Source organism: Athene cunicularia, assembly GCF_003259725.1.
Source record: "Athene cunicularia isolate RWA chromosome 1 unlocalized genomic scaffold, athCun1 chr1_part1, whole genome shotgun sequence".
Classification (NCBI taxonomy): Eukaryota; Metazoa; Chordata; class Aves; order Strigiformes; family Strigidae; genus Athene; species Athene cunicularia.
Window position 1 is genome coordinate 57,470,153 of NW_020799091.1, and position 27,561 is coordinate 57,497,713.

Here is a 27,561-nt window from a genome sequence, read left to right on the forward strand (position 1 = left end):
ACTCATTGCAAATGTGAGCTAACACAACATACAGACAGAACCACAGACAGAAGTAATAACACCTGAGGTAGTCACTCCATGAGAGCCATTACAGTTTAACTTAAACCAAAGAAGACTACAAGGCCTGTAATATTTTAATAGAAGTTTATTCCATTATCAACCTTGCTGAAAACAAAATATGACATCAACAATTGCACTGTATAAAGCAATGTGCTAGAAGATTGATTATGTCTGCTAATTTTGTTAAGCAACTTCAGTATCTCATTGGTAAGGTAGATAGCTTAGCTAGATGATAGCTGTCATCTCCTAGGTCATTTCTGTCCTGCTTATCTCTTAACATCTCAGGAACATCTTGGGATCCCTGCAAGTGAAAATCCTCCTCTGCCTCCCTGCTTGCCTCCAGGGAATTTATTCTCTCTCTCATCTCTGACTACAACCTGTTCTCTGAATCCTTCCCTTCTCTCTCTCTGTGGGAAAGCTAAATAAAAGAAGTGATAAGACATGTGCTCTGAGTAATCAGATGTATCATCATCTGCTCTGGAAAGGAGTCCTGTAGTCTTGGGTCTGTCTGTCTCACACTTTTCCTCACAGTCTCAGACAAATGGGATAGCTGAAAGATGGTACAAATGTGAAGAGACCAGCAAACTCAGTAACAACCAGCTACTTTGCTATTCTATCATGGTCACTGGATCCTGCATGTGGATGTAAATAAAGCACATAAACAACTCTAGCAAATTCTTCAGATCACCCTGTGGTCTACTTTGTGTAGCACTACAAGTAAGCTAAGGGGTGGAAGCTAACATTTACAGGCATTTTAGGAGCAGCATAAATGCACAGGAGGAAACAGAAGGAATAAAGGGAATCTGAATCCAGGAGTATATTTTTTTCCACCTTCACTATGCTCATTATAATGCAAAAAAAAAAAAAGCAAGCTAGAATAGGGGACAGCTGAGTTAGGGAAGCAAGACTCACCCTCCCTCCCTCCCTTGTTTACTCCACACAAACACTGCAGGGCATGGAGGTGGGAGTCAGACAGAAAATGAAATCAGACCTCAAGGGAGCACCTTGCCTAATCTCTCTCTCCCCCTGCAAATGCAGATGAAGATATACATACACACACAGAGAGTGTGTGTCTCCTACTTGGTCACACATACACATACATCCCTTGTGTTTCTGGCTCAACTTCCCTATTTCCTTAAAAACCTCAGCTTACAGGTCTGTTTAGTAGCAGAATGACGTGGACAATCCAGTCAGGCTCCCAGCCTGTCAAATACTTTCAACATTTTTCTCATACAGCAAAGAGAATGAAGAGATACAGCCTAATCAAGAACACAAGCTGCCTTTGACTTCTGTTCTCAATTCTCCCCTTCTGTTAACCCAAAATAAAACTATTTCTCAAATGTGCTCATGTGTCAAACATGAGCCCCCTTCTTCCTTATTCAGAGCTTTGCAACTCCTCAGCTGCCCTGGGGAGTGACTGAAGTGGGACCTCAGACAGACAGATGACTCTCAGCCACACTACCTACTTCAACTCCATCTTCTACTGTGTGACATAAAAAAATTCAACTTGAAACATTTTATTATCCAACCAGCAAATTACATACTCTGTAATTTAATGCAAAGTACTTCTGTAACTGTAAAATGATGATCCATGCAGGAAATGAAGGAAATAGTGGCTTGCTTAGCTAAGACCATGTTAATAACCAAAGAAAATCCAGCATATTTTAAAATGGGTGGTTATCTCCAAGTTAACCCTTTACAACAGTGATACTATCACTTCAAAATGAACTAACTTTTTCAAAATGAATCAATATTTTTTAAAAGAAAAAAAAAAGTCTGTATTTGGGATAAAAGAAACATTGGGAGACACACACAGAGCTTCTTAATTTCTCTATGCCTTCTTATTATAAAGTGTCTTCATTCACAGTGAATGAACTTATTTAAAACATATTCATGTAACAGCAATTGGCTTGTAATGGCCAATGGAATTAGAATTGCTGTGTGAAGCTTAACTCTAAACGGTTATAGGGGGTGTAATATCACTTTATCATCACCGAGTTAAGCAAGTTCAATTTGTAACTATTCATGTACTGTACTGAACTGCTCCATCATCAGATGCTTCCAAGTAACACATAACATAGTGCATAATTTATCTTTGTCATAGTATGTAATGTAATATTTAAAGTAATCTTGTTGTCTATGCTAGAAAAATGTTGGAAAAAATCACTTAATGTTAACAGCACACAAAACAAAGTTACTCTATTTATAATTAAAAAAATGAAACACAGCTCTTTCTGGTCGTTCGGATTACAGGGTGATTCTATGCATTACAGATACACAACACACACAGTTCCAATCTATCATTACAAAAAAGCTATAAACACTACAGAACTGCTATTTCCTCTTTTGCAGTAATTAAAAAAATCTCAGATTTTTAAGTGAACTTGTTGAGATCTTCAGATTTTTTTAGGAATTACCAATGAAGATGTGAGGCTATTTCATTCATTAAAAAACAGCCAGAAATGTATTTTTAAGACACACTAGATTTTTGGTAATTTATGAAATTAATTTCACTAAACTTCACCAATTTCATGTTTCATATTGTAATAGGAGATTTTAAAACTATAGTATGCACCATCTCATTTGCTGTGTCTAACAGAAAGAAAAAAAACACCAAAAAGTCTGTAAAGGAAGAAACAATCCTGGCCATGAAGTATGAATCAAGACTTTCAAACAGAGCAACAAGGACCATTTTACTTTCTAAAATTCCTGTAACAGTGTTTGTTGCAAAATAAGAGGGGAGGGGGATTGGGAGAGTTATAAAAAATGGTATTTTACTGTTGAAGAAAATTTAGAAACAAAACAGAAACAAACATGAAAACGTTACACAACGCCCCCTTCCTCAAGTACGAAAAGTATCAATAGGAATAACCATTTCGACAAAATGATGGAAAGAAATGCCTCAACACACATCCTGTATCAGCCAAATCACTGTAGAGCATCTCAGTTCAGCTGAGTGACAATTAATTCAGACTGTCCACTATTCAGAGCTGCAGGCAGAGCCTTCATACATAGTCAATAGAGGACAGATGCCTTTCTTATCAACACCCAGAAGTAGGTGTGGCTACAGAACATGTAGGGAAGAGCTGCTCTGGTGTACTACATGGCTGCTTTCTTGATACACTGCTTTACCACTGCAGCTGGATGCCAACATGCCCTGCAGAGAGATTTTATGGGTTACTACGCTGAAAAGCTGAATTTCATTTCCCTCTTCATCTGCTTATTAGCCAACTGTATTCAGTGCCACAAGTAATGCCTTACTATCTGACTCGGCTCCCTTGGATGTGTCACAGGTTCACCAAATCTAAAAATGGCTGATCAGGAGGCAGATTAATAGGATCCCCCTACCTGGAACAGCACCCACTGTTGCCATGAAATGCACAGGAAAAGAATCTTCACCATGAGAACAAGTAAATATTGGAACACATTGCCCAGAGAAGTGCTAGCATCTCCTTTGCTGGAATTATTCAAGACTAAGCTTGATAGGACCCTGGATAAGCAAATTAAGGCCCTGCTTTGAGTAAGAGGTTGGTCCAGACCACCTCCATAGGTGCCTTCCAACCCAGACTTTTCTCTGGTTGTATGCCTCTAAGACAATTTCCTCAAGATTCCAGTCCATTGGGGTTGACTCCTATTCTACGTCTAGATCCACAAGCATGGATGCCTGCTCATGTCTGGAAGCACTCTGCAGCCTTGAGAAGGTGATGTGTGTTAAACGCTGCTGCGCTTTATCCAGCAGTATATATCCCCCCCTGCCTGCCCCCCCAGCTCCAGTGTTTATGGTGGATGCATCGGGCAGATTTGGATCCAAACATTTCAAGGTGAAAGCCTTCACTCTGAAGCATCAAATATTGCCTGGAGATTGTATAGGGAGATCTGACATGCAAACAGTCTCATCTAACTCAGATTTGTGATCATCACTCACAGTTCTCCTTCAACATAAAAACGCCACAATGATGAAAGCTGGAACAGATAAGAAGGAGGCACTGTTCAGAAAGACGACTTTATTACTTGGTTATTAGCATTATTAAAAACTGAAGAATCCATTTTATACTACAGAGACCAGGAAAATTTTATTGAAACAACAATCCTGGTACAGCTGTAAGAATGCAACACTTATATTAGTGGTGGAGAAACAGCACTCTGAAATGAAATTTTACATACAGCTTACTGCCTTAACGGTCCCACACAAATTTCGTCATTTTCATGAAAATACAGCTGCACAAAAATGTTCTTATTTCCTTCCACAGGGACTTGGATGTCGTTAAGATTTTATCATCTTGTGTCTTCTTTTATTCTCTCAAATTAAAAGAGAAGACAACATGGGCATAAAAATAAAATAAAATAAAATTTAAAAAAATAAATAAATAAAATAAAATAAAATAAAATAAAATAAAATATAAAATAATGTTCAATTACAGCAGACTTCCCTGAAAATGCAAGTTTCAACACAGAACAGCACATTAGGGATGAAGCTCCCTCTCTTCCTACCTGAATACATAACATGTTATCCAGTATGTTGATTTCACTGCTATCCCAGTATATGCATAATTTTGGATGTGATACTTTAAAAATATCCCTCAATAACAGCTGCTTTCATGAAGAAAAATAGTAAAGTAACTCTTGGAAGTACTATTAGAAAGGGAAAAAATTAACATTACTGAAAAATAAAGCTTTATTCATGTAACTGCTCTGCATATTGAAAGAGCAATTTCTAAATTATGAAAGTTAGTATTTTGTATATTTTTTCTCAGCAACTTTAAGGTTGAATTTTGATCATCATGGTAAATCACTAAGTATTATATGGCCACATACTTCAATCCATGCCCCAAAATAACTTCTCACTAGAAACTTCTATGACCCATTGACTGGTTAGAAAAATTACCATTTTTATTTTAGAAATACTGCCTAGGTAAGTTCACTAAGTAATTTAAATGCCTTTGATTTTCTAATACTCTAATGCAAAAATGGTGCAAAAAGCCCCACTGAGTAATATGAGTCATTACTTTCCTGTAATAAACACTCCAACAAAACCAGGCACAAGTAACCATAGAAACAAGTGCGTATATTCTAGTGCCACAGTCTGTAACCTTCCCTGGCCTACAGGCAGTAACACCCAACTAGCAGCATGCTGCAGGCAACTTCATATTTGTTATTCTCATGATAATCAGTTTTAATTTTTTTAATTTCCTGTGACTGGAAACAACATCAGAGCATTTCACTAGCAACATGATCCCAATAGGCTGGGAACAGATGTCCTTGCGATGGACATACACACTTAGCAAAACAGCAAGAGAAAAACAGAGGAAAAAGGTGAGACAGAACAATCAACTTTCATAGATTGTCTTATTCAAATAACAGATATCATTATTGTTTGTTATGAAATAACATTTAAAACTATCAATCACAGCTGCCAACACCAAAATACCCCAGTATTTTTTAAGTTAATTTTTAAGACAATTTGAGATAATATACATTTTGCCAACACAAAATAGCATGGGACCTGCACTACATATCTAGGTTTCCAATAGCATTACACACAACATTGTAATTTCTTAATATAGACCTGCAAAATAATCTGTCACAGGACAAATGAGTTTCGATTTATAATCCTAAAAAGTAGAGACAAAGGGGAACCTCAAATCTTAAGTCAACTGGGTCTTTTTACCTGTTTGCTCTGTGAGCTTCTTACTACCACAGGTAAATAGCTTTCTCTTTTTATTTGTTTCCCTCCACATAATTACACCCTGTGTAGTCAAAGCATCTTGGCATTTTCTCATCCTAGCCACTGATTCCGCTGGTTATGCTCGTGCCCTCAAGGTCAAGCTTCTCTCTCCTTTTTGTGACTTGCACACCCCAAGACTGAGCTTTCACCAGCAGGGATCATGAGCATATCAGAGCATGAGGACACAGGATGATAGGACCCACACATTCTGTTCTACTACCTGACCTTTGGAAACAATACAAGTTCCTGATCCTCAACTCATTTATATGCCATGGGGGTATCTAAAGTCACTGAGCACAGTAATTTCAGAATCTCCATCTTCCGTTTTCAGGCTGTAACGCAGTAGAAACTCCCTTGACAAAACTACTAAAAGCCGGTGAGTCAGCTCACAGTGTTTCATTGCAATTCAATTAATATTTCCATCATTTATCAGAAGGATTAAACTCATTTTGTAATTTCTCCATTCTTGTTAAATGAAGGTGGAACGTTTAATATTAAAAGTACAGAAAAGAAGGCAAACCAGATACTTCTAATAAGGTACAGTAAACAACAGTTCTGTAATCCACAGCTCAAGACAAACTTCTGAACTGGGATGATTATGGAAGAAACTCATTTAAGCATAAATGAGTTAATGTCATAAGCAATAAAGAAGAAGCTGGCATTCAGCTGTCTATACTTGCCACAGCACCCACCTGTCCACTGACCACAAAGCTGTAATAAGGAGTTAGAGTAATCGCTGACTGTGAGACACCTAAAGGCTAGGTGCCACACTATGTAGCTTAAACTTCCCTTTCAGTCAATGGAGAAAAACAGGCCAGATAAATTACCTTTTGGAAGAGCCTACTTTAGACAGAAATTACTATTTAGAGACAACTGTCTCAAATTAGTGTTGACGAATCACACTAAAAGTGTTTCTATTTTAGGCCCAAAAATCTTTTTCATATAACTAAAGACCAAAAAAGTGTCAGAGTATGCAAACGGACATCAGCTGCCACTGGAAACAGCTGCAGACTCCAGTTTAGATCATGGCAACCTGAGTATTTCATTACAGCACAAAAACCCTGTCCTCCACCTCACACTGCTTGCACTCCAGGTGGAAAGTTCCTTGTATTGGCAGAGAACTGAATGTACAGAGTTAAGCCCACATGGCTCATGTAAGGCTCCAGCCTGCTCCATCTTCAATTCTCTCCTCTTGAGCAGACAGACAGCAACCACAGCAACCAAAGCACCTACCAGAAAAACGAGAAAGAAAATGTGCTCTCTGCACAGGGCTAATGCTGTCTGGGAACACCCAACATGCTGAAAGCCACTGATTTCAGTTAAATAAGTCATCTGGCCTTTAGTACCAGACAGAAGCAAAGGAAACGGCTCTCTTCCATCTGGGACTGCACTGGTACAAGATTAAGCTTTGTTTCAATTCCTGCATGAATTCACCAGGAGAGTGATGAAAGTTAATGGTGCCACCATTCACTTCAGTCCCTTCCAAAAGTACTGAAGTCAGTGAATAGCACTCAGTGCTACTGAAATACTCTGACAAATCCACTCGCAACTACTTCAGTTAGTACAAAAGTTTTGCTGTGAATGTAGTTGATTTAACAATGGGGGAAATGTCAAGGACCATTACTTCTGACTTTGTATAATCTCCTTTGTTAGCTGACGTGTCACAACTGCACAGTGAAAAGAAAGACATTTCTATTAAATTCAGTTCACTACTTGTGCTATATAAAAAAAAATCTGATTTTCAGCATGATGATACTAAAATAAGTGTCAGCTAGGCTTTTTTAACAGACAGGAAACAGAACTTTCACACTTTTTATTTTGCAGTACTACTCTTTTAACAGAGGAACAGCATAAACCATGCCTCCTTTTCACAACATCATTTCAATGTAGGTTTTCTAATACCATTATGACTGTGATTAGAAGCCACAATGAGGATGCAGTGTAATGAAGATAATTTCATATACCCTGACAAGTGTCCATGGAGTGAAACAATATCCATTCATCTCTCATGCCCTAAAGGCTGGATTTTCACCTGAGACATCTGTTACTTGGTTCCTTTTTGTTGTGTGGATATGAATTCTTTCATATAATGGACACAGTTTCCTGAAAGTATCTCAGATTTTGGCACATTTTCTTCTTTGTTTATTTTATTTTATATAATGCCACCAGTGCAATTGTGTCTAATACAAGCAATTTACCTGGAATATTTCTCTACCTCCTTACTCCACTTCCTAGTATCAAGGCTGAAAGTAAAAACTTCTAATAAAGATAAGATACCTTTAAAGTAAGGTATCCTTACCTTGCTTATACCCATGTGAGATGACCTTCAGCAGACACCTTATTATAAAGTAGAATGTAATTTGTGCATCACACTGATTAAAAGAAATACGAGGTACTTCCATCACAGGTTAGGGTCCCTGCTTTCTTTCAGAAGTCTGATGCTCATCTAATACTATTTTAGGCTTGAGAGTTATCTTTCATTTCTCTAATTCCACCTCACCTTCTTTTCTCAATGAGGAAATAATTTTGGAAACTCCTTGATTCAATGAACAGACCTATGTCAAGCACGTACAGTCATGTTCTTAAGTGACTTGAGTGGGAAAGTAAATGTGAGCTTTGATTCTGAGGGACTGCAAGTCTTGTCAGTGAGGTTAAAAAGTTGACTCATAAATTATTTCAACAGACACAAACATCAGTTAATTCACCGTGTTCTCAGAAGTCTGCTAGTCAATCAGTAAGTTATGCAGTAGACATAAACGGCAAGTAATTGGGAGACCAGTTTCAATCTTATTCAAAATACAATGGAGATTGATCTGCTTTCATTTAAACAGACTTAATACTTCCTTGAGGTGGCTGATTACAGCAGAGCTCTTTCTGACCAAGGAGCCTGAGACATGAAAGAAATCAGAACCAAATAGTCACTAAACTCTATTTACATTCTGAGAAATAAGGAGCATGAAAGCAAATCTAGGATCAGTTGAAGAAAGTGGACTTCTGAAATTAAGAGATCATGAAAATACCAATATCAAATTCAATTCAGTAACTTTTACCATTGCGCTAAATTTATTACATTTTATACATCAGTACAAGGTGTTGTACTGTGGTGGCCAAAATTGCATTTATTTCTTAGAAGGCCATAACTTCACTCATAAAACCAAAGTAGTATATTATACTTGCACACAATGTTAAACTTTTAGATTCTTTACACAATTATAAATCACCAGCAGCAGGCAGTAAAATAAAGGTAATTTCCAGCAAAATGCAGAAGTTCCAGTTTTATGATCCCAGTGAATCAGAGGTTACTCACTTAGCTAGACTTTTGCCTATGTCTGCAAATCTTCATACTCCACGTATTCTAACAACTACCTTATTACGTTTCCTGATAAACTCCCAAGTAACACAGGGTATTTCTGACCTAATAAAATATAACTTAGAGCTTAAAAAAGTGGTTGCCAAGGAATTGTGAGAGTCTAGTTGATAACAAACCCATCACTGTTCACTGTACCAACATAAAAGAGATCCTTGACTTCTACTAAATCACTGATACTATGTTGTGCTACTCAGCCACCCTGGTACTACCGGAGCTTTGTGTTTCAGGATATTATGATTGAGCCTGTAACTGCTGAGCAGACATACCTAAGTACAGCCGGGGAAAACATTACACCATGAAGATGGTCTAAGTTAATGCATTTCCATCTTACATGGGAGAAAAAAAAAAATAAAATTAAGTAATCTCTTGAAACACCCCTGAATTATTCACTGAACTGAATGAATGATGAGATTGGACATCACGTTAGGACTGGAAGACTTAAGTTCACAAAGTGATGGCTATTGTTCATACTCTATTGACAAAAATAATTAAAAATTAAGTTTGATTTCATTCAATTAAAATATTCCTATTCCTAAAATCCACACTATTCTGCTGTCATTAAATCTCATGTAAAATTTGTGTCAACATGCAGCCTTTCCCAACATACCATGTTTTGATGTTCTAACAAGTCAAAGTCAAGAGGTCTCTTCAATCACCCCTGAAGTAGAGCTGTACTTTGCATTTAATATTTCTAGGTCTGAGACAAATAATATGTACGTAGTAACATTAAAAGAACCTCGTTTACCATTTTATTAAAATGGCCTTTTTTATTTTACACACTCCACAGCTTTCTTAATGTGTAAAAAGTCTCTGATATTTACCATTAACATTTTAAATTTTTTTCAATTACTTTTAAAGAGATCAGAATTTTTAATTTCTAAAACATTAGGTCTTTTTAAGATGTGTCTGTAACACAATTTAGTAGACATCTGCTAACATGCTTCATAAGCTATTCTTACAAAAATATTGATGTGTCTATGTCACATCATCCATTAATTCATGTGCTACTCAGAGAACAGAATTTGCAATGCTTTGAAATCATAAAAATGTGTGATCTACATAGAAACATTGCAGAAAAAATATCTGAAAACTTGCACATCTACAAATGCAATACTTTTAAAAATAGTATTAAAATATTGCTGTGCTTATTACAGCATGACTGAAATTAATATTCAAAATTATTTGTTTATAAAAACCTAATTGGCTTAACATAATTCAAAACAATAACCCATGACGGTTCCTCTTATAACTACTTGAATAACCTGCTTGATGAAGTAATTAACACCTAGCTTTTAATGTCATCGAACTCTTCAGTTGGAAGCCAGATAGTATTCATGAAAGTCATTCTCTAGTCAGTGATATTATATATTTACTGACTTAATCTATTTGATAAAGATTTATTACTGTGTACACAGTATTTTCCTGAGCTCTCTGTCATTTCACAGTGAGCTCTATCATAGGCCATCATTCCTCAGTTTAGAACACAATTTAGAATAAAAGCATAAAAAAATGTCATAAGAAACAAACTGACTTGGTCTAATTCTCTCTCTCATATAAAATTTCACAAAGCATTACAAGTTGTCTTACTGTTTGAACGCACATTTTATACAATGCGGCCAGCCAACATTGTACTGAATATAATCCGTTACACTGAACATTTATACCCATTTCAATTCTTCCAGAAGAGTCAATCTATCATAACACCTATCAGAAGCAAACAGTGTATGATAGCAATAATAATGAATAGCAATATATTGTTTTGAAAACAAAAGGATCTCAGACCCTGTAGTAGATATATCCTTTTCTGTCACCTTCTGGTTTCTTTACTATTTGTATTTTGTGCTCCTTGTCTAAACACATCAGTGACTATTTTCTTTGTAGGTGGTGGATATCTAGGTGAGCAGTGTGCTTGTAATTCAAAGAGTCCTCTGTATTGTCTGCAAATGGAACAAGCAACAACCAACACTCACAAGGCATAGGCAGCCCAAATTTTGAATGGATTTTACTAGCACAGCAACAATTATTCAGAAGGAAACATGAGTAATAAAAGGCACAATGATACAGCAACAGTTCAGTTTAACTTCTTTCTGGGGTGACAAAACACTTGGATGTATCGCTTTATTTGTCACTTAGTTTAAACAGGGAAAAGGGAAACTTTTTACAGACAAAAGGCTAGGATTTTCAGAAACTACTTTCTTTTTCTAAAAAATCCCTGGGAACCAAAAGAAGTAAATTTCTCATCCTCAGAAAGTGTTAATTAGACATGACAACATTTTCAAAATCTTCTTAGCTCAGCTATACTTACATGGTTATTAATTGGAACTTCAGTGGATGGGGCCTACCTTCATAAATTAGGTTTCTCTCTGGACTAAAATTTTGCATCAATCATGGTTCAAAAGTAAATTAGCATTTCAATTCCTAAGGCCTTTACAGAAATACTGATTTATGGTAAAGTTCAGTAGAACCATATGGCAATACATTCATTGATCCTACATTCACTAAAAGTCTTGAATGTGCTTAAATTAGGACAGCAGTTCATAAACAGACTTCCTTATATGAAGATGTTTCATATACAAACATCTTTAATAAATGCTAAAAGGTTTCTAAACAGTGCCTTATTTTACTTTGATTGTCACTGTCTTTATAAGTCCATGGATCATTATGTTCTTGGCAGCATTGTAATATTTAACCAATATTTTTCCTAGAGTCAATAATCCAAAGAATAAGTCAAATAGTTCACTAAAAAAGGATTATTTATTGATTAGCATTCAAAAACCAATTTGATAACATATTCAAAAAGCTCTGATTTAACAGCTGAAGAAAAGGCCAGTCCAGTTCTAACAGTTTTATGAAAGTTGCTATAAATGACACAAGCCCATATCCTTTTACTAAAGTTCTCTTATTCACATGAATACTGTGTAGCCACCAGGTGCAGTGAAGTCATCCTTCTCCTTTACTCAATAACTGTGAGACCACATCCACAAGCCTAATTTTGCACTGAGTGCACTTCTGGGCTCGCCAGTATAAGAACACCACATAATGGAGTGAGGAGGGGGCCACCAGAAAGGTCAGAGACCTGGAGCACATGACGTCACATGACGTGGCAGGAGAGGGTGAGAGACATGGGTCTGTTCAGCCTTCAGCAGACAAGGTAAAGGGGAGACCTTGTTGCTGTCTACAACTACCTAATCAGAGGATACAGAGAAGACGGAGTCAAACTCTTCTTGGAATTGCACAGTGGTAAGAAAAGCTACAAGGAATGGAAGTTGGAACATGGAAATTCTGATTAAGTATTAGGAAAAAAAAATTTTGCATGAGGTTGGTCAAGCACTGGAGCAGACTGTCTAGAGAGCTTGTGGAATCTTCATCCTTGGAGGAGTGAGATTCACCTGGACCACACAAGCCATGGGCAACTTCATCTATCTGGACCTGCTTGGGGTGGCAGGTTGGACTAGATGACTTCTGGATGTCCCTGCCAGTCTAAGTCATTCTATGACACCATGACAGCGTCAATGAAGGCACTTCATTCCAGTGCAACTATATTCATTGATGAATGTTACATGACATTAAGATGTAAGCAAATCCTCAGTTGTTCAAATGGTAAATGCAGCCATCTTCTACTAAACAATCTCTCTTTGCATAACAGTAGTTATGCCTACTGTATTTTTATCTAATAAACAAAGAGTAAAATGTCAGTGTGCAAATGAAATAATCTGCATTGCCATCTGCACATGTATAACATGAATCAAGGCAATGGAACCAACTCCAGACATCTGTTGATTCTGTGTGGACAGACTCATCAGACATACTTCAAAGACAAGTTCATCACATGATGATGTAAGGTAAGTTCATGCTATGAGGAGCAGCTGAGGACTCTGGGTTTGTCTAGTTTGGAAAGAAGCAGGCCAAGGGGTGACGTCATTGCTCTCTACAGGTTCCTGCAGGGGCGATGGAGAGGGGTGTGCTGATCTCTTCTTGCTGGCACCAAGTGATAGGACACATGGGAATGGTTCAAAGCTGTGCCAGGGGAAGTTTGGATGAGACATTCGGAAGCATTTCTTTACTGAAAGGGTGGTCAGACACTGGAACAGGCTTCCTAGAGAGGTGGTCAATCCCCCAAGCCTGTCGGTGTTTAAGAGGCATTTGGACAATGCCCTTAATAACATGTGTTAACAAACTGGTCAGGTAGTTGGACTACATGGTCACTGTAGGTCCCTTCCAACTGTCCCTTCCAACTATTGTATTGTATTGTATTCTGTTGTATTGTATTCCTGTTCTAGTCTAGTCTAGAAATTTAAACAACCCAATGAAAGACATTAGAATATGCAGCAAAATATTATTCAAAGCTCCCCTAGGCATTGACTGTGAGTGAAGCTGGTATTTCCACACACAAGGTTGAGAAATCAAGCTTTGTACAGAAGTCACACTGCTGACCACCCCTCCCTCTCTATGTATTGGTATCTATGTGTCTATTTCTTTACTGTCTGTTCTGGTTAAAACAGTGACTCGTTACTCCTATACTGTTAGAATGTGCACACTGCTCACTAATTCCTCATTTATGATCCTGTGTCCCCATCTTCACCTGCTTAATGGACATCTCTGAATAAGAGATACAAGTAGCGGACAGAAATAGCACTTCACAACGGATTACTCTGGCCTTATGCAACATATGAAGATTTTCTCAGAATGATCTTATTTCAGTAATATTCTAAATATTAATATTAATGATACTTTTAACTTTTACTATTAATATTCAGTAAGTATAATGACATAATAGCTTCGTTTGGCAGTGAACAAAAAAATGTTATGTGCGAACTCAGAACAAATTGAAGAGCTAAGTAAAACCCTGAATGTCTCTGGAGACACCAGACCTTTCAGGAGTGAAAGCCAAGTATAATATGCTGACTAGCTACTCTGTGCAATAGTGACATAACTGTATTGTCAATAAATTCTGCAGATAGAATTTCTATATGTAATCTGAATTTGTATCTTTTTTATAGAAGATTGGAAACAATCAGTAAAATAATGCTACAAAATTATGATTACTGAAAATTCTGTATTTACATTCTCCAGTATCATATCTACTTATACAAATTAGCAACAACAGTGAACATATGATAACAGAAGCATTTGTTTACCAACATGCATTATATTAAGGAAAAAATTCAGTAAAGCAAGATAACTTTCTCATTTACCTCACAGTAAGACATATGTTCTTACTTAAGTAAAATAACCACAAAAAACCACATCTAGCCTTCTGAAATGAAAATCAAAGTTCTAAGTCCATATATGGATCTCCAGACATTTCCAAAATATTCTTGCTGATGTATATGTAGCTTATTTTTCTTTTCATTCTTTATATTAATCCAATGAAACTATCTGTCTCTCAGTAGGAAACCATTATTATGAATGTTGATATTAAATTTTGGGTGGGATCAAATATGCAGTAAAGCTGCATCTTTGTCAGTCACTTTTCAGTTTATACACCATGGTATTTCCTGCAGTTAAAAACAATCATATCAGAAAGAGCTGAGAAGTTAAAAAACAAAGATCAAATGTCACCAGCATATATTCAGATCACTTTCCTAAGAACATGTAGAATACTGTTTAAACACTTAACAGCATATACTCAGATCACTTTCCTAAGAACATGTAGAATACTGTTTAAACACTTACCTTAACAATCCCACGGATATGCATTTTTGCTATCATCTCTGCAGTGTAAAGAAACATCAACAGAGTATCAAGAGCAAATGTCACATATTGGAGAGGAGGATAATGCTCGAAAGTCTTTGGAGTGTTCATACAAACGGAAATAACACTGATGATGGCACAGATTCGTAGTAAAGAGTGTACCCACTGAAAAAAAAAAAAACAAAAAAGCCCAAGACATTGAAAGATTGCTTTGATGTTCAAAAAAAAGCTCAATTATTTAGCCTCCATAACTTTGTACCGGCACTTTCTGTAAACGCACATTTGCATTCTTCTTTTACATCATGATCCACATATTAAAAATCTTCATTCAAAAATAAGCACTCCTGACTTATAGTTTTATATATATACACATATTAGTTAATTAGGGAAGTTGTATAATTCAGAAACCAAGAATTAAGAGCCAGAAAACTGAGAATCAGGACTCTAGCATTTCTTCTTTGTGATTTTTGTAATCCAATTTCCTTTCAAACGACAACTTGTCACATTTATGTGCAGACAATAAGTGGAATTAGTTAATGTTATAAAGTGGGTGAATATATTAAAATAAAATATCTGTGGAAAATTTTAGTTCCATATTTAGATGAACTGATTTTTATATTAGTTTACAATTCCAAAAATTGAGAGGCACAGGGATTAAAAGCATCCTTCCATTTATAAAAAGAATAAATATAAAAGAGACTGTGTCACAGAAAGATGCTTCTAAACATCAAGATTCACTTTTGTGCCAACCAAGTTTTGTTGCTATAAGAGAACAGTTCATTTCTATGACAACGTAGGTCTCGGTCTCACCACAATCATTATTAATAAGGCTGATATTCAGTGCCAGTCACAGTGGGAGGTCTAATGAAAAAGCAGAATGTATCAATACGGGGGTTTAAGGTTGGATTTTTTTTCTTTTAAATCAAAACACCATTGAAACATCTTGAAGCCAGATAAGTGTAATAAATTAAAGATGGTAAAGTCATGTCTATGAAAACAAGAATTAAAAAAAAGACACTTCAGCAAGAAAAAAATTCTCCAAACAAAAACCACCTAACTAAAGTGTATTTATAACAATTTTTCATCTGGGAAAAAATTCTACACTCATTTACACCACCTCAGACCTTTTGACATCAAGAAGAATTAAGAACACTCACCTAATTTAGTACTGACTGTACACGCACCTAAATGATATTTGACCTTAATTGAATAGCTCTATCATTTTCATACTCTGAGCCCAAATTAATAATTTGGAGGTGGAAGGAAGCTGATGAATGATCTCCTATGTCCGTTTAACACCTACTGTTTCAAACCTTGTTTCAACTGAAAAAATTAATATAAATATTAAAGTGTGGCTGATATAAAAACTATTTGCCATAGTAAAATGTTGGCATTATACATGCTAAGCAATATACAACTAGTCTATCAGGATGACAAGAAAAAAATTATTCCATCGAAAAAACAGGTACTGTGTGTTGAGAAGCACAGGTAAATAACCCAGCATATAATTCTGCAATGACATTTTGACCTTATTACAGCAGTCAATACAAGTATACCTAAGATTCTTTAGCATGAATTAATAGATGGGTGCTGTCTTGTAAATTATTCAGGTGTTAAAACTCAGCAGCAAAGCAGAAGAGATCCAGCATCTATACTGCAAATGAGATGAGATTTCCATTAAATTGTGGGGATTCTAGAGGGCTTTCTGTGACAGAATGGCCATGTGAGCAATCCTGAGTGAGAACAAGACTGATAAGAGCCTCAGCCTGAGCAAGAATGCGATAAGGATGTGACCCTGAATGAGGGGGGAGAAACTCGACGAGACAAACAACCCCCGGAAGGGGTTGAGATGGAAGAGGAAGTTACACAAGGCGGGAAGCCTGGCAAGGCTGATGTGGCACTTTTTATCCAATCATAAGAAGGTTTAAAGCGCGGGCTAAGTTAACTGTCCAATCCTGAGGTCTTGTACTGCATGTTACTCACGTGTGCGGGAGAACATTATAAAAGGGCTTTCTTAGTTGTAATAAAAGGGCATTGCTTGATCACATTGGTTGTGTGCGTGCTCAGCTCTCCCGCATTAAATGAATGTAATGCAAATGTGTATTATTTCAGAATGTTTGACTTTCTGCTTTTGCAAAGTAAAAATGTATACACTACTTTAAGAGAAATGCAAAAATGCCTTCTCTGCAAAGACGTGAATCATTCAAAATACAGGCAACCCGTATGCACACTGACTGCTGAATAAATAATTTAATCATAATAATTGTATTTACATGGTAAAGGCATTTTCTTAATACTGTGTGTTCTATTAATAACTCCACTCCCAATGAAGCTTTCCCCAGTTTTAAGTTGTCAGACAGACACTCTTACAGCTATCTACATTTTATAGGGCATGTTGTAAGTTAAAAGATACCAGAAAACCATGAGCCCTATTTCAAAATAACTAGCCAAAATAAACTTTTATATTCATAAGTGATGTAAAAGGAGAGATTTGAAAACCAAAAGTGCCCACTGCTGGCTACCACCTTAGCAATGAAACACTCCTTTTAACATCATTTTCAAAAGTTCATTCTACAAACTTAACTGCTAATTTCAATAAATATGTTAGGAACCAGAGACATTGAAAGGATGGCTGTTTAAAAAAACAATCAGTAGATGAACTGTTTGGCAAACACTGCTTGATGATCCCCATCAATTTGCAACAACCAAAAGAGACCTTTTTATGTAGTCTTGGACTTTTTGCAAAAAAATGAACTAGTGGATTAGCAACTACAGCTCAATACTTGTTTCTGACATCTATTTCAGAAACTTTTGTGGAAGTCATATTTCAGTAATACAGGTTACATTTAACTTAAAATTAGTAACAATGGAAAGAGATACCTACTGGTTTGTTAATCCACAGAATATCTGCATTGTCTGACAAAGATTCATCCGGACCAAAATCTGTAACTGGCTGGGCTTCCACCCTTGAGCTTTGTTTCCTTTTTAGCATCCTGAAGTTAACTGTTGTTATCTATAATCATGAAACCTCCTTGAAGAGAAAAAAAGAGAAGACATTAATTGACTAAAACCCCGTTATAATGCATTTTGAACAGTTTTACAAATAACCCAAAGCACTTTGTTTTCACACAGACTGCTTTTGTCCCCACTGATTAATAGGATCCTCATTTTATTAAAAAGCTTTGCCTATATAAATCACTGACATGACTCTCTTTAGTTTACAAAAATTTACAATGGTATGCAATGCAAACAATTACCAGAAACTTAGCAACATGGGCAGAAAATTTGTATTGATATGCAAAGAATGCTATTGCTGTGAACTTAAACCCAGGGTAATCACTGGATGGATATGACCTGGAGCCATTTAATTTAATGGTGACATTTCCATTTATTACACTAGGCTAAGATAAAGCCCAACATGCCAAAGGCAAATAGGCGATGTTAAGCAGCCAACAGACGTTAAGGTTCTTTACTGAAATCTGAAGAGCTTTTTTGCTATATACTAACACTAACATGTATTTTTCTAATACGTTTTTTAAAATCTTAGCAATTTTCCACTAGCCAAACAGTCAGCTGTCTCTGGGGCTTGTATAGGCACATAGAAGTACTGGGGAAAATGTGTCGTTTCCACAAGGTTAGGCTAAGTATGGACATTCCTGCATGGGTGGCACTGACAGAGCCTTCTGTATGCTCAGCAATGTGAGCCACAAATAGCGGATGCACCAAGACAGCAGGGAGGTGGGTTAAATCTTATTATTGACTTTCCCACAAACACAGTTCATAGATCCCAGAGTCTAAATAAATCCAAAGAGATGAAGAAGATAGACCCTCTCAAGGAGTAACTGCCCAGGAAATACAATTCTGTCACTCATGAAATACAATCCCCTAGGGATTTATTTATTTTTTTTGAAAAGTGAGGAGGAAGGAGAAAGCAAGATCTTGAGACCTTATTCTGGACCTTTACTCTGGACTAAGCATGGTTTGTAGGTAACACTACGCTTTTGAAAAGTTTGTCAAAACCAGTATAAAATAGAATTATTAAATGGTTTGGTTTGGAAGGAACCTTTAAAGATCACCTAATTTAATCCACCTGCCAGGAGCAGGGACATCTTTCACTAGATCAGGTTGCTCGAAGTCCCATCCAACCTGACTTTGAACACTTCCAATGATGGGGCATCCACAACTTCTCTGGGCAATCTGTTCCAGTGTCTCACCATCCTCATTGTAAAGAATTCCTTCCCTTATGCGCAACCTAAATCTTCCCTCTTGTCCTGGTTCAGCTAGGATAGGGTTAAGTTTCCCCAGCAGAGAGAGAGGGGGCAGGGATCTCCAGCCGGGTTATTCATACCATGCTGGCATCAGGTCCGAACATGGGAACTTTTTCCTTGGTGGCGGGGAGCACACAGTGGGCTTTCTCTGTATATCTTTTGTCTTACTTACTGTTATTGCTGTTTATTGTTGTTATCATTGCTATTGTTGTTGTTCAGATTGTTTATCACACTGTTGTATTAAATTTCTTCTTATTTTAACCTGGGGTTTGTGCCTCACTGCCAGCCCCATCGGCTGAGGGTGGGGGAGGGACAACGGCAATGTGGTCTCCAGTCCTGGCAGGGCTTAAACCACCACAGCTCTTTCAGTTTAAAATTGTTGCCCCCTTGTCCTGTCACTACAGGCCCTGCTACTTACAGGCCTAAGTATCACAATGATGACTGTTACATGAATGCAAGAATTAGCTGGAGGAAACAGTGGGCTCAGGACTGCTTAAGTTCCCACGTGCTTGGTCTCATCTGGCCTTTTCAACCACAGACTGCTGTTTCATGTCCAGACACTATGCACCTATGCATCCTTGGCTGTCTCTTCTTTCAGCTGTTATGGCAAACAGAACCTATTCATCTTCTTCCAAGTCCCTTGAAGTCTACTCCTCCTCTGTTTTCTCTCTTTCAGATTTAAGAGATCAGCTCCTGTCTCTGTAATTCCTCTACTACGTTTTTCAGAAAAGTGCTTTTCTTGTTTCTCCTACAGTGTCTCTCCATACATGATGAGGTCCATATCTGAATTCCTTGCAGGCTTCTACAAAGGTTTTTCAGTACCTTCTTTCATATCTGCCAGTAAACTAAAACTGCCAATCATGATGACTGTTCCATCAGTACGACCTTATGTTTTCCTGCCTATATGCACCTATCTCTTATCTGCTGTCTAGTATTTAAAAAACAAGTCTGAACCACTGGTCTATCTATATATAGACCATAAAGCAACAAGGTCAAGGTGTTGGACTGATGGTCCCAGCTGGAGGAGGCTGACAGTAATTGATTTTTTAAAATAAACAGAAATTATATAAAGGCACAAAACAAGGGACAACTTCTGACACCTTTATTAGTTTTGGATGGTCAATCACAGCAATCTTAGTATAAGTGAAACTGGTAAGCTGTCACTAAAAATATACAAATATTGTAAATTGAACATTATAAATGAATAGTCTCTCTAATAAATGAAGACTGAAATGATATCCATAAAGGTTGTATGTTCTCTTAATTCTCATGGTCAAACTTCATGCTCCAACCTCTTTCTTGTAACTGAATTCACTACTTCCTCCTCCTTGGCTGTTTTTCCTGCTTTCTCCTATGTATTCCTAAGCCTAATGTATTGACCTATTTTTTCTACTTGGACCAAGGCGTAACCAGAAACGCTTGAAGCCTCAGAGGTGTTGGTGTACTTTTTGAGGTCATGAAGCCTTAAAATGGCTACATTTAGCACAGTGATAAAAAGTTTACTGCAATGTCTTGGGAGCTGCATTTCTCAAGATCTTAGGAAAAAACCCAAACCCATACTTTCTAAAATGTTTCTTGCAAATATGTTCCTTTGGAAACTATTACTCAAAAACTAATCAGTGAATTAAAATAATAATTTTACGTTTATCATTTCTGGTAATGGCTATGACAGTGGTCCTAGTAAACTCTAAGAAAATATGTACCAGTAAAGAGAGAATCAATAAGGTAAGTACAATCAATGATTATGAGAAGAGGCCCAGGATATGAAACACTGAAAAGCCAATAAACGACACTCTAAATAACAAGCTATGTCCATTTGGGGAAGAAAGTTGATAATTATCCTTATGCTTTTCTCAATATTGCTTATGTGTACATCTGCTGTGTAGGAAGATCAGCCATATCCTTCCAATGAAACTCCCATTCACCCTTTTTTACCCAGTGCCTTTTTTAAAAAAATTGATCTGGGCACAGAAAATATTGTGACCTTTAGACAGGATTCTGTTCACTACTTAATGGTTGACTAAAGAGTTCAGAATTCTTAAGAATGGCCTTGAATAAACAAATCACCATGCATATAAATCCAGTAGAAAAGAGGAAATGTTTATGGAATATAAGAACTTTGCTACTTGAAATGAGCAGAAATGTCCACAAAAAGATGCAGATTAAAGATGACAAGCCAAGAACCTTCTGTAAATGGTCTTTAGCAAGGTTATTCAAAGTATAGCACTCAAGCTTTTATGCAATTTTTTCTTGTTGTTCTCACTATTATTTCTCCAGGGAACACAAAAGGCTTCTACATGTGTGTGTTACTGTAGAGCAACACAAAGCCAAGTGCAGCCTCAGGACTCTGCCATGTGTGTAAAAAATTTTAACTCTTGGACTACAATCCTTTTGCACCTGTTTCTGCAAGGGGAAGCAGCTGAAAGATGAAGAGGAGGAAGGGAGCTGTGCAGGAACTCCTTCCAGCCCGTGACGCACAGTGAGCAGCACACTCTGCTAATGGGGAGGCTGTAGTCCTCCCTAACTCCAACTAGAAATACACCCCTGCAGTTCTTGCATTGATTCCAACACACAGCATTAGGACTTTCTTTGATCACAACCTGTTATTAACATGAAAAGCTTAATACGTTCTCTAGGATGTATTTCTAGCTCCAGAGTTTTTAAGAAGTACTGGGTGCAGGGCAAAAACAGGTTTTGAGACAGTAAAATCCCATGGAGTTTTGGGGCTACATCCACTTCCCATTTCTCTGGAGTAGAATGAAAATCCACAGTACAGGTGTCAATCTTCTCATAGAGGAATGTAGTATCCTTGCTTTTAAATCTCTCCTCTATTTGTAGAAGCAAAGACAAAATAAAGAAAGAAAACCAATGAAAAATTACTCACACACTGAGCCCCTTCAGATCCATTTGGTCAGCCTTTTCTTCTCTCTCTCCCTGAACTTTCGGGAATGTTCAGCAACCACTACACTGTCTGAACCACCACCAACCACTAAATTTGCAGATTCTGCTAAAATGAAAGTATGCTAGCACAATACTTGGTGAACTTAAGACCCACAGTGCACTTGGGAAAAAAAAAAAAAGTCTGAAGGTCTAATTTCAGTTAGTGACATCCACACAAACCACAAAATGCTCCTGCAGATGAAAGTCTGCACTTGCTATTCAAATCAAGACAAATTTTTAAAAGTAGTTGATCCTACACCACATCAAATGCTGAGAAATCCGTGTCCATTTATAAAGCAAGCTCACTGTATACAGCATAATCTGCTCCAGAAATCTGTCATAAAGTCACAAAAAACATGCTTATCAATGCTCTGGTAGACAAAGGTGGCAGCTGAAAAATGACTTCACAGAAAAACAGATAGGAAAATAAAGCAGATAGTCCTACCTACAACTTCCAGAGCGAGTTTAAAAATCAGAAAAATCCTTGGAATCAGCAGTGTCTGGCTTCCAACATCCTTCTCATTGCCTACTGACTTTGTCACCTGATATCATGTGAGCTGGCCACCTACAAGCACTCTCTTCAACACCAATTCACTCTTCTTTGAAAATGTCAAGTCCCTTTCCAACTTCTCCCAGAGCTGGGATACACATAGTGGCACCTACACTACCAAGAGAATAATCATCTTCGAAATTTTTACTATCTGTGAAAGCTAAAATGGGTGACAGGAAGAGGACATGAACACCCATACACACAGCAGAATGACAAAAATCCATTTCCATATTATACATTTTTAAAAAACCCAAACCATAGGCTACCCTAAAGAAGAAATGGCTCTTAACCATAGTATGCATTATATCATTACAGGAAAATTTTAAGTTCTCATTCTTTTATCCCAACAGCCTTCTTTCCCTCTTAGCAAATTGTCACTAGTTTCTCTAATGCCTGTTCCCTCCATCTCCATATTCTTACATCCCTGCTTTTGGGTACAGGTACAGGTGAATGGCATTTCAGTATTTGTTTTCATGCAGCAAAATGTCTGAAGAGAGCAAGTCATATACATGACAGTACAGATATATTAATTTTAAAAGGGTAAAGACACAATTCCAATGGATACAATCACACAGCACATACACTATGAATGTTACTAACTCATCAGTAGCTTCAAGGAAAAACTTACTTCAGTATTTGTTCTGTGTGATATTGTTAGTACATCTGATAAAATGTCCTAAAAGATCTTTTCATTGTTTTGAACACAGTATACTGCTAAGAGCTGACCAAACTTCAGTATTTATTAAAACCAAACAGGATTCCTCACAAATAAGGTATACTGAAGGAAATATCCTAAAAATCAGTTCCAGTCATATTTTCAAACCATTTGGAAACAGGTAGGAAAGAACAGCTGGTGACATCTTGTACTTACTAACAGGACCCCAGATCAAAAATACCAGACTGGGGTTCATGGATTGAAGAAAGCTTAACAATTGCTTAAGGCTGCCACTGTAAGAACATCTAGTCTGAAAACAGACAGCTGTCCAAACTTTATGTCTTTGCTCCCAACACATCTCCTGTGTCTTGTCTTATTATTGGCTAACGACAATGCTCACACAGTATTTATTTCTTAAATATGAGTTCTTCCTCTCAGACCTAGACAAAATAATTCAGACCTACTCACCACAGAGAATCAAGTATCGCATTGCATATAAAAGGTGATCTCATGTAAGCCAGATATACGGCCTACCACTACTATTACATAATGTCATATCACAAGTCCTTTTTACTATAAGGTTTCTAACATCCAGAAGATACAATTTTGAAGAAACTACACATGCATATATGGGGTACTGTGATGCAGCCAGAAAATCAACTTCATAATTTTAAATTGAATTGGTGCACTTTTAAACATTTTTCAATTAAGAAATTGGGTCGAATAAAAGAAAAAAAAAAAAACAACTGAAGATAGTTTTTCAAATGGCACTGTTAGACCACACCATGACACATCTCACCACACCACTTTTACACAAAAAGTAGAGATCAAGGTACTCAAAAGCTACTTCTGTAGTAAAGAGCAGGTACACTCTCACATTTCACAGTCTCAGCTTCCCAAGTATCCCGAAAGGAGGGACACATGCAAGCATGAAGTGGCTACTTCCCAGTACAAGTAACCAGCTTTTTCTTTCAGTGGAAACCAAAGCACAAACATGTTGAGCACTCTCAATATCCCTCCAACATGCAGGGTGTTGGCATGATTGGACAACAAGACAGCTGTTCAAGCCCTGCAACTTAAATATACACTTAGACATTACTCTGTCAGAATGGCTGATAAAGTGCTACAATTTAATGATTGCCACCAAATGCCCAGTAATCTGCAGTGTTTGTAGCAGGTTACTGAACGTGGGGTATTTCAGGGAGAGGACGGGTTGCCTGAATCCTCTCAATGAATGACCTGCTGCTGCCTGCCCCTTTGCTTTCACAGAGGGCTACACCACAACTTCCACCTGGAGATGAGCAGACCACAAAAGTAGATCCCAGAACACTGCTCTCGTATTTTTTCCAGCATGTTCCTTACTAAGCGCATTGCTGCAAGTCTTTGTCAGGTAGGGTCTCTTCAGGATTTTCATATAGATTACACTGCAGTAGACTCATCCTAGGGCAGCAAGTGGTGGGTACGTGGCCCATAATCAAAATGAACTTTTGAAGTAATCTAGCTGTTAAACTGTGCTATATAACTGTAAAGGGAATATATTGCCATCAGGCAACCTGTCCTCTCCCTGAAATATCCCACATTCAGTAACCTGCTATGAACAACTGCAGACCTATGTTTCAGGGTTTTAAAGAAAGGGATGAGGGCATCCTTCCCAGAATGACGCAGGGGTGGAAAGGAGCTTCTCTGTAGGCAGATGGCTGGCAGCATGCCTGCTGCTTAAGTGATTATTTTAATGTTGCTGGGATTTTGTTGTACCACTAATTACATGTTAGTGTGCCTAGAACCTTGTATACACATCTTTTCATAATTTAAATACATTAAAAATTAAAATAAACAGTGGTTATATTCTTTTAGCATTGTTAACATTTTTTGCTAAAATAATTATTTATGAAATTTGAATATTCTAGATCATCTTTGCTTCCCAACTTCTCCCCTCTCCATCATTTAAGGAAACACCAGTGAAATAGCTAACACAAGTATTTTAAACATGAAATGCTGAAAACAAAATTAGGACTCTTTCTTTTTATCCTCTTATCTTTCCTTTAAAACAAACAAACTGACATGTGATACGCATTCTTATTGCTGCAGAGCAGTTCCTAGAAGTTGCAGCTGTAACCCCTGGTACGGTACTACCATCTTCACAAACACAATGATTGAATGTAACATCCCAGGAAGAAAAGGCCAAACCCAAAGGCTTTATTGTGGAAAACTGGGATCATAGAATCATAAGCTCATTCAGGTTGGAAGGACCTCAGGAGGTCTCTAGTCCAGTCTCCTGTTCAAGCAGGGTCAGCTCTGGTGTCAGACCAGGTTACTGCAGTTTACTCAGATTACTCCAGTCTAGTCTTGAAAACCTCCAGTGACAGACTGTACAACTTCTTTGAGCATCCTGTTCCACTGCTTGATTGTCCTCGGGGGGCCGGGGGGGGCGAAGAGATGAAAGGTGGAAATATCACAGAAAATAAAGAAAGGAAAAAGAAATTACCTAGTAAGAACCAAGACAATTTGCAGCCATAGCCTAGGAGTGGTATCTCCCAAAGCAAGACATTTATCAGTACTTAACCCATACAGGAAACTTCAAGTGAAATAAAAGAGGCTGTGGAAGTAAAGAAAGGGAGAACTGAAAAAGACTGAAAGGAAACTAAAATATGGTTCCACCCATAATGCCCATATTAGGCTGACTTTTCCCTTTACCTCCAAAAAGATTTCATGCTCAAAATCTACAGAACATCCAAGTCATTTTCCAACCATATAAGTATTCCATTAATAACACAGTAAAAGTAATTTGTAAATGCAACACCTCTCTTATAAACACACCAAAAATCTTGTTTACAACTCCCTGAATTCCTAAATACCTCGGGGGGTGGGGAGGAAACCAAAATCCCCTGAAGCCAGTAACAGTTCTATCTCATCAGGAGATACCCACGCCTTAAGAAGTCATTCTTATCTGCGAAAATACAAGACTGCCCACCTCTTCCAGAGCTTGGTCTTGTGTCCTGTTACTCCCTGCAACACAGCTTGATACTACTCATCTCCTCTGGTGACGGTGTAAGACCTGAAACCTCTGTGACTCAAAACCTGGGTATGAATGAATGCCACATAGGTCTACATAGTGTCCCTGGTACCAGCAACGTCTGGAAGCTGGAAATAAATCAAATCAGAGTAAGCTGTATTTCCACGAAGTAGGGCTTAAATGGGAATGAACTGTGATGGACCAAATTTCAGATCAAAATAAAACAGATGCCCCAAATAAACAGACTATGTGTCGATATTTCAAAAGCACAAATAACATGCTGATTCTTATGATTCATTTTAAAACACACTACCAAGCTCAAGTGGTTAAATAAAAATACCCCCAAGTGTTCCTGAAAATCCCCAAGGGTCTATACATGAACTTGCAGAGCTGGTGTATTCTGGCAGCCAGAGAACTCAAAGAAATGTAATTTTTTTTTTTCTCCCTGAATTAAAGTTTCTTAATTTTTTGTTTTATGCCACAAAACTTAGTTCACTGTTAATATACAGTATTTCTCTGTTGGTTACTTATAGAGGACAGGTGGGATGCGGCTGCTGTGGAAGGCGATGAAAAGAGAGAGTGACAATGAAATGAAACAGGAAATTAAGGATGCTTAAGACAAAAACAAAAGACTCAAAATAGCATTTAGTTAGTATTTTCTCACCGTGAATGTTTATTTCCCTTATGAGTGTCTCAGAATGCAACAATGGGTAACCAACCAAATCATAGCTGACTTAAAAGCTGTCTCTGCACATAAAGGCCATCAGAAACCTCCGTCCTTCCTAGAAACATGTCGCTGACATTACCGGGACTGCTAAAATAAAACTATGTCAACGTTAAGCACCTCTCTCCACTCAACGCACAGTGTCGAGGCCCCCGAAAATGCACGTTAGAGACTGACTTCAGGCCTGGGTACGTCGCTCTCTCCAACCACCCCAGCCCCGAAGCCACCGGCCCCGGCGAACCAGGCAAAACCTCCCCTCGGGGAGGCAGCTCCCCACAGAGCACCCCGTCCCGCCTCGGCCCCATCCACAACCACCCCGTTCCATTAGGGCACCCCCGGCCCGTGACGGACGAAGAGGCCTGTTGGCCCCACGGCCCGGCTCTGCCTCAGTAAGGAAGCGAGGCGCTTTTTGCGCACCACTGAGGGATGCGGAGGGGGCCCGGGGCGGCGGGGCAGGCCTCCAACCTCCCGCTCCCTGCGGCAGCAGGCCCCGAGGCCGGCCCGCCGCGCTCCCTCCCTCCCGCGGCGGGGGAAGGACGGTTGGGGCGGGCGATGAGGAGGG

At 37.9% G+C, this 27,561-nt stretch overlaps 1 protein-coding gene across 3 annotated transcripts in view; it reads right to left on the reverse strand.

Moving 5' to 3' along the window:
- The window catches only part of NALCN (sodium leak channel, non-selective), a 243,044-nt gene extending 215,805 nt beyond the window's left edge, over nt 1-27,239 (reverse strand). For 2 of the 3 annotated variants that reach the window (XM_026859826.1, XM_026859811.1), the window contains exons 1-3: nt 26,940-27,239; nt 17,734-17,880; nt 14,832-15,014 (exon numbers count right to left, since the gene is read on the reverse strand). In XM_026859826.1, the coding sequence (XP_026715627.1) occupies nt 14,832-15,014; nt 17,734-17,841 (291 nt within the window). In that variant the 5' untranslated portion in view covers nt 17,842-17,880; nt 26,940-27,239. Of the gene's footprint in view, nt 1-14,831; nt 15,015-17,733; nt 17,881-26,233; nt 26,258-26,939 lie in introns of those variants that run through there. The other variant, XM_026859819.1, reaches the window with a different exon arrangement.
- Nucleotides 27,240-27,561: the final 322 nt, after the last annotated feature.